Source organism: Mangifera indica, chromosome 8 (assembly GCF_011075055.1).
Source record: "Mangifera indica cultivar Alphonso chromosome 8, CATAS_Mindica_2.1, whole genome shotgun sequence".
In the NCBI taxonomy this organism is placed as follows: Eukaryota; Viridiplantae; Streptophyta; class Magnoliopsida; order Sapindales; family Anacardiaceae; genus Mangifera; species Mangifera indica.
In genome coordinates, this window is record NC_058144.1 from 10,085,171 (window position 1) to 10,092,954 (window position 7,784).

The 7,784-nt window shown below is 29.8% G+C and overlaps 1 protein-coding gene and 1 long non-coding RNA gene across 2 annotated transcripts; both read left to right on the plus strand.

Annotated features, from left to right (window-relative positions):
- The first annotated feature begins 1,250 nt into the window (after nt 1-1,250).
- On the plus strand, nt 1,251-5,487 carry LOC123223960. Its single transcript, XM_044647453.1, has 7 exons — nt 1,251-1,412; nt 4,270-4,387; nt 4,477-4,721; nt 4,812-5,021; nt 5,122-5,214; nt 5,295-5,392; nt 5,475-5,487. Exons 2-7 carry the CDS (start codon nt 4,327-4,329, stop codon nt 5,485-5,487), a joined length of 720 nt encoding a protein of 239 aa, XP_044503388.1. The 5' UTR covers nt 1,251-1,412; nt 4,270-4,326.
- An 86-nt stretch (nt 5,488-5,573) lies between these two features.
- LOC123222979 lies at nt 5,574-6,648 on the plus strand. The gene is made up of 3 exons (XR_006503737.1): nt 5,574-5,795; nt 5,909-5,966; nt 6,450-6,648. It is a non-coding gene; the product is annotated as an uncharacterized LOC123222979 (long non-coding RNA).
- Nucleotides 6,649-7,784: the final 1,136 nt, after the last annotated feature.

A 7,784-nucleotide genomic window follows, 5' to 3' on the forward strand; every position in this document is an offset into this window, starting at 1 on the left:
CAGTTGTTGTTTTCCATTGTACTTAGACTTGACAACAAGTTGTTAAAGATTTGAGGTTCCATGGTCCATGGTACTTGAGTCTAAATACCAGTTGGGATCTTCTAAAATGTTTCAATGGGTTGTCATGGACAATGGGTGTCTTCATTGTGTTTAGGTTGGATAAGTTTGTGTTTTCAAAATTTGGTTTGAAGAAGGGATAGATTGTTTGAGCAAAGAAGGCTAGATTTTTTTTTGAACTTGTTGGTTTATAGTACCTAGAGTTTTCTTACTTAAACTGAACAAGAGCATGTGACTCTAATCCATCTGAATAAGGTTACAGATTTGTTCTATTTTGTTGAAAATCATAAAAATTAGTGAAGGTAGCTCCACTATTTAGATTGGGTCTATTATAGGTTATATCAAACATATGATGGCAACTCAGTGTTATATGACCATCTCGCCACAAGCTTGACTAAAGTGAACTTGATCTGAACTACTCTGATTTTCATAAAAACATCTAGTTTTATGTTGTTCTCGCTCTATCTATCAAACATCAAATCAAAACTATCAACATTCCCATAGTAAGCTCTAGCATCATTTCTAGCCCTAACTATACTTGTCACATTAACTAGACTGCCATGAACATCTATAAAACTCATAAAATTTGTAATCAACATTTGTTCATACGATTGCAAAGCATATTTTGCCTCAACCAAGGCTATTTTCACTACAAAAAAAAAATGGCCTTTAACGAGAGAAAATTAATGAGAAGACAAATATCTCATCGTTATAACTATTACTTTTATAACTTTAACGAATAATTATATATATTCTCGTTAAAACTAAATAAATTTATGCTTTTAACGACAGATTTTTAATTTTCTCACTAAAATAACTTACAAACTTGTCGTTATTAATTTTATAAGTATATAAAATCTAAAAAGGAATACGAACTGAACTAAATTCAAATATTCCTTTACATCATTTTTAGATATTTTTAGATATTTTTAACTAATATAAATATTTTTAATTTATTATGAATATTAATTAATTAATTAATTTAATAAAAAAAATCTTATGAAAAATATTTTGAATATCCTTTGCAAAACAAAATGATTATTTTCTCTGCCTGTACTCCATCATTTCATGCCTTACACCTCTCTCTCTCCCCCTTTAGGTTTCCGTCCATGAGGGGAACATACAAATTAATATAACAATAACTAAATACAAATTAATAAAAAAAATAAGGAAAGAAAGAAGGCTGAGGCGTCTTTGTTTATTTGTCTTCTATAACAAAGAAAGTTCTAGTTGTCTTCTATAACAAAGAAAGAAAGAAGGTTGAGGCTGAGGCGTCCCTGTACTCTCTTGATCTCTCCACTCTCTTCACCAAGGAAACTCTCTCTCTTCACATCAATTTACTTACGAATTTCAAGGTTTGTTCTTCTTAAGCACTTAATTACTCTTTTCATTTCTTCTTATTTTGCTTTAATCTCTGTTTGTCTTGGTAATTTTTTTTTTTGACTTTTTTTTTAAAATAAGTTTGTTCTTGTTTCTATTTTTTGTGCTGTTGTGGAAATCTTTTTAGCGGCAAATTGTACAGTCAATTGGAGAGGTTAGTATTGCTGTAAGTTTGTGATTTTTTTCTCTAGTATTAAATTTAGGGTTTTAGTACTTGTTGTAATGAATTCACCCTTGTAAGTGTTTTTTCATTGTTTAATTATTTAATTATTCTCCATTTTTCATATATGTTTCTCTGATCTTATTTTTGGATTTACATATCCTTAGTGCATAAGCTTAAAATTCTTTTTGTAAGCAGATTTTAGCAATACACCTTACCCTGATAATTAGGATAATAGTGATTCGGTAATTAGGATAATTAGGATAATACTATCAAACATTTAGCTATGGTTGAAACTTAGGTACAATGTCCCAATTGTTTGGTGTGGGTGAAAGTGAATGTTCAGTAATAATGCTATGGTGTTATTCATTGGCCTCGGTTTCCCTTACAGTGTGGATTACATTTTTCATGTGGTTTGTGAAATAAAGTCTTTCATTTCCCTTGAAGCTTCGTATTAGTATACAAAGTGAATGTTTTTGTTATCAATTGATAAGTTCCAAGCAAGAGGACTTCCGTTAAATGATTTGTTCCATTCATTTAATGAAATAAATGACTTCCATTAAAATTTTAGCAGAAAAATTATGGACAAGTTAAAGCAGATTTTAGCAGATTTTTTTAAATTATAATAAATATGATTATTTAATATAATATTCTTTTTGTAATTTATGCATATTTATCTGTTAGATGGATTGAAATTGATTATTTACTAATAAAATAGCTCCCACATTTTGTAATTGATGATGTACACTGGATTATAAATTGAAACTTACTGTGTATATATTTTGTGTTGATATTGATAATTTCAGACATTCTTTATAAGTAATGGCACCCGATAAGCAATGGATGAATCTTGTTAATGATCGGTTAAGTGAAGCATATCAATTAGGCATTAAGAACTTTTTAAACTATGCTTCAAAAAAGGTGGGAGATCATGAAATTCGATGTCCATGTGTAAAGTGTAACAACACTTACTCTAGAAGTCATAAAGTGATTGAAACTCATTTAACAGTTTATGGCATAGTCCAAAATTATACATTTTGGTATCACCATGGAGAAAGGTTAGGTGAATCTGAATCTGATAGTGAAGAAGATGAGATAGTAGAAATCGAAGGAGAAGAAGAGATTCATGGGATTATGAGGGATTTTTTTCCTAGTTTTGATGCGTTTAACAAAAATGAAGTGAATTTTGGTGGCTCAAGCTATAATGTTCAAAAAGAGGATCCTAATGATGAAGCAAAGAAATTTTATAGATTGTTGAGAGATTTGGAGCAACCGTTATATGAGGGTTCTAAGATTTCAAAATTGTCAACTATAATCAAACTTTTACATATTAAGAGCCTTGGTCATTGGAGTAACGAGTCATTCACCATGTTATTACAAATGTTAAAAGATGAATTACTCCCTGATGGTTCTACATTGCCAAGTTCATATTATGAGACAAAAAAGATTATTCAAGATCTCGGGCTCTCTTACAAAAAGATTGATGCATGTGTTAATAATTGTATGTTATATTGGAAGAAAGATGAGGAGTCTAACTTTTGTAGTATATGTGGTGCTTCAAGATGGAAAAATGATAATGGAGGAATCAAAGTTGGAAGGAATGGCAAAAGAAAACCAATGAAAATATTGCGATACTTCCCTTTAAAGTCAAGACTTCAAAGGCTATTCATGTCTAGTAAGATAGCATCCTTTATGAGATGGCACCATGAAAAAGAGTTGATGATGGAGTAATGAGGCACCCAGCTGATCTTTACAATGGAAATCTTTTGATGAAATGCACAATGTTTTTGCTTCAGAGCCTCGTAATGTGAGACTTGGTCTTGCAAGCAACGGCTTTCAAATGGATGACAATTGTGATTAGATGGACAACGTTAGTGAGGCATATCAACAGGAGGAATCATTTAGTTATAAAGAGACAACTCCCATGTCAACTGCAATAAATAATGAAATCAATTGGGTGAAGGAAAATGTGGAGCCAATGCAGGTTGAAGTAGTGACTAAAAAAAAGAAAAGAAAAAGAAGATGTTAAAAATTTCGTTGCATTAAAAGTATAAATTAAATTGTTTTTTGTTCTCTTTCATACAGGTGAGCTATTATATGCTTATTTATGCATATATCTTTTAATTATCACTTATGGGATTAACTAAAATGTTTTTTTTTTTTTTTTGTCTTATTTCAGGTTTACATAAATGATGCAAATGTCCAAAGTTGTAAAAAGATCGATGTTAAAGACCAACAAGTTTATAGCCCCTTTTAGAATGACAAATGATAATCCAAGTTTTGGTATCTTTCTCTACTATGTCTACATTCTAAATTACAGTTATTATGTTCATCATTTACTCTAAATGTTTATTGATTGTTTATGTGATTCATAATTCCTAGAACCTCCAAAGGCAACAAATGTTAAGATACATGGTGATCTATAGGAAAACAATAAAATAACCATTACCGCAGACGTTAACGGAGGGGTTGAAGTTATTAGTGTAGTTCAGTGGCATAAAACCACGACTATTGAATTAGATATTCAAAATGGTCTTAAAGAAATTAGCATGTGTACTACTGAAAAGGCACGTATTATGCAAAACTATTTTTTCTAATTTAAAATTTGTTGTGCATATTTTAACTTGTAATTTTCATTAATAATATTGAATGGTTTTTGTAAAATGTTTTAGGAATTTCTCTTGCCAATAGGAGTTTCTGGATATTACATTGTTGCAAAGTATACTCCTATGACTTTTGATGGTAAATCTGGTGAACCAGTGTTTGTTACATCCAAAAATGTAGTTGAAAGTAAGTATATGTTATTCAAGTCTTAATTTGGTCTATATTTAGTTACATGGATTTTAGATTTTTTTTGGGTATTTTCCAAATTCTTGAAGGTGAAATTTATACTCAAAAAAGGAAAGTTCGAGGAAAAAATCATAACAAAAAAGTATCTGGTCTAAAAAATGGAGAAAAACTTCCAATTGTCTTCTACAACAATCGAGCAGTGAGAGAGAATCATCAATCATGGTCAAGGCACTTGGGAAGAATTGTGCGTAATCCAAACATTTGTCCTATACGAGTGAAATCTTGGAAAGAAATTGGAAAGAAAGAGAAAGATCATATGTGGGAATCTGTAAAGGTACATTTTCTAATTTACTTTATCTTATATTGTGATTGTTTACTCAAAATAGATATGCTTAATCACATTCTCAAATTTTATTTTTAATAGGATAAATTTGAGAATCCTGACATGGAGTTGTATCGTGACTACACTTTGGAACATATGAATACCTTGTGGGTAAATTGGAGATCATGTTTAAATGCAAAATATGTTAAACCTTGCAAAACCGTAGCTGAAGCTTTAAAAAATAAGCCAGAAGGTATGGAGAAAGAAGATTGGGAATGGTTGACTAAACACTTTTTTACTAAGGATTTTCAGGTATAATCTATTTTGAATATAAAAATGTCAAATAGTTTTAATGTTTTGATTCATTATTGCTACATGTCAAATAATAATTATTTTTTGGTTTTTCATATAGAAAATAAGCTCTCAAGCCTCTCAAAACAGAGCTAAATCTTCAATGCCTCATTGTACGGGTAGTAAACCTCATAGACAGATTATTTATGACATGGTAATAAATAGTAATTTGTTTATTTATGATATATATTGTTCAATATAATTTTTTTGATGACTTTGTATAACTACCAAAAGGGAGGAAAAGAAAGTAATCCACCTGATATGGGAATACTCTTTTTTGAAACTCGAAAAAAGGATGGAAAGTTGGTTGAGCTGAAACTGAAGAAAAACATGTATGTTCTACTACTTATGCTTTTATTAAATGTGCTAAGTAGTATTCTTTATTTCAATTTTAAGACTATTTAAATTTTGTAGCTTCAAATTGTAAAGACTATTCAAGCTGAGCCAACACTTTCTACTATTGAGGTAATTGAAAAATGTTTCAGAGCACAACATCACAGCAATGTGTTTGGCTATGGGGGTGGAATTAAACGAAAAAACTTCAAAGATCCTAGACAAAAGAAGATGGATGAACTTCAAGCCAAACTTCATAATAAGGATGAAGAAAATCGCATCCTCAAGAGGCACATCGCAAAGATTGAAGAGAGATTGCTAAGGATTGAACATTTTATGCAACAAAACCCAAATGTGTCCACTGAATTTCCCTTATCAGAACTTGATCAGGAACTTCATAAGGTTATATTTTCATAAATCTGCTTTTAGAAATATGATTACTTTTTAGATAAATGATACCTTCTAATCATAAAGTGTTTTTTTTTTTTTCGATCGAATGATTCAAATTTTTGTAGAATGATGTTTAAAAGCTAGACAACATGAAAGCATTTTGGCAACTTTTTTGTTGGATAGGTATTATATTCTTAAACTTCTTATATGATCATTAGTAATTTTGGTTTGTGTCTTGCTTTTTTCTTTATTGAAATTAAACTCAATTTATCAAAATTAAACTAAGTTATATCTTATTGATTATACTTTCTGTTACTGGCTAGTAATATTTGCTAGGTGAAGCAAATTGCCAACCTTCATCCATTTAAGGTTGATTTTCTTATGTCTGACTATTTGCTAGGTGAAGCAATTGCCAAGTTTATTCAAAACATAGTCATAGGAATTATTTCACCACCCAATCTTTTAATAGCAAGAAATTCCAAGTTCCTAGTTGATGTTTCAAGTTAAATGAATCTTTGGTTGGTGTGTTCTTGCTTTCTGTCTTCATTTGCATTAATTCATTCCGATTGAAGTCTTTGTTTTTCATTTGGGATTTCATTTTACAAAAGCTCTTCATTTGCATTAATTCATTCCAGTTGATGTTTATGAATTTTGCTTCCATTGCAGGAGAGTAAAATCTTTATCTTTAGAAGGATGCTCACTACTAACAACAAAAGGTTTGGAAATTTTGTGTAACCTTCGGCACCTGCATGTGATTCTTCCTTGTAACAACTTTGAGTAAAATTATGTGTAACAAATTCAAAATTTGAGTAAAATTTGCTTGTAACAACTTTTTAATTTCGGTTATAAAAAGAGATTATTATAATAAGAAATTTATAATTTTCCTTCTTATTTTTTATATTTGTGGATCATATAAAGACTTTAAGATAATTGTGATTAGATATAATCAATGTCAACGATCATATCTTGAGAATCAAATTTTTATTATGAAATATTATTATAACGATGAAGATATTTATTATTGATATTATATTTAGTGGTGGGTAATTATTATTATAACGACAAAGATATTTATTGTTAATATTATGTTTAGTGAGCGATAAATATTGTTATGATGATAGGGATATTCATTGTTGATATTATGTTTAATGACCAATAAATATTGTTATAACGACGGGAATATTTATTGTTAGTATAATGTTTAGTAATGGGTAAATATTATTATAATGACAGGGATATTTATCGTTAAAATTGCTATTTTTAATGATGGGATTTATACCTATCGTTATTTATATTAACGATGGGACTTTTCTTCTTATCGTTAATACTTTTAGCGGTGGAAGCTATAACAACGGATGACGACGGGATTTTTTCCATCGTTAAAACTCTTTAACGATGAGAAATAGACTTTTAACGATTAATTTTCCTCTCGTTACAGCCTATTTTTTTTGTAGTGTTTCTTATTAGCAAAGTCTAATTTTGTCTTAGAGATACATTACTAATGGGTCAAACTTTGGTCCTACTCTATCAGTTATATATCTAATCAATTCATCTTTAGTAACAGTCTGACCACTAGAAGTTAATGCATCACCTACTTCTTTCATTTTCTTTACATAATCAGTTATTAATATCATTCCCTTTTGAAGAGTTTAAAGGGTAGTTTTTTAGCTATACCATCCTAATTATGGAATTTGGAATGAAGTAATTTTGTAGGATGACCCAAATTTCTGTGTAAGTCTTACATTTTGAAATATTGCTAAACATGGATTAGAGATCGAAAATATGAAACAACTTCTTAGAAATTTATCTTTCCTCTTCTAGTATCTGTATTGAGGGTTCGTTTGTTTTAAGTAACAATTGTTGAAGTCATTTCTAACAAACATAAAAGGAGCACAAAGCGGTAATGATGGAGGCTTCGCTGTGCTTGTGGCTTGTTAGAACCCAAGGACAACTTTGTGGTGAAAGGGAGAGAAATATTATTCACTCAACGGCTAAAGTTGT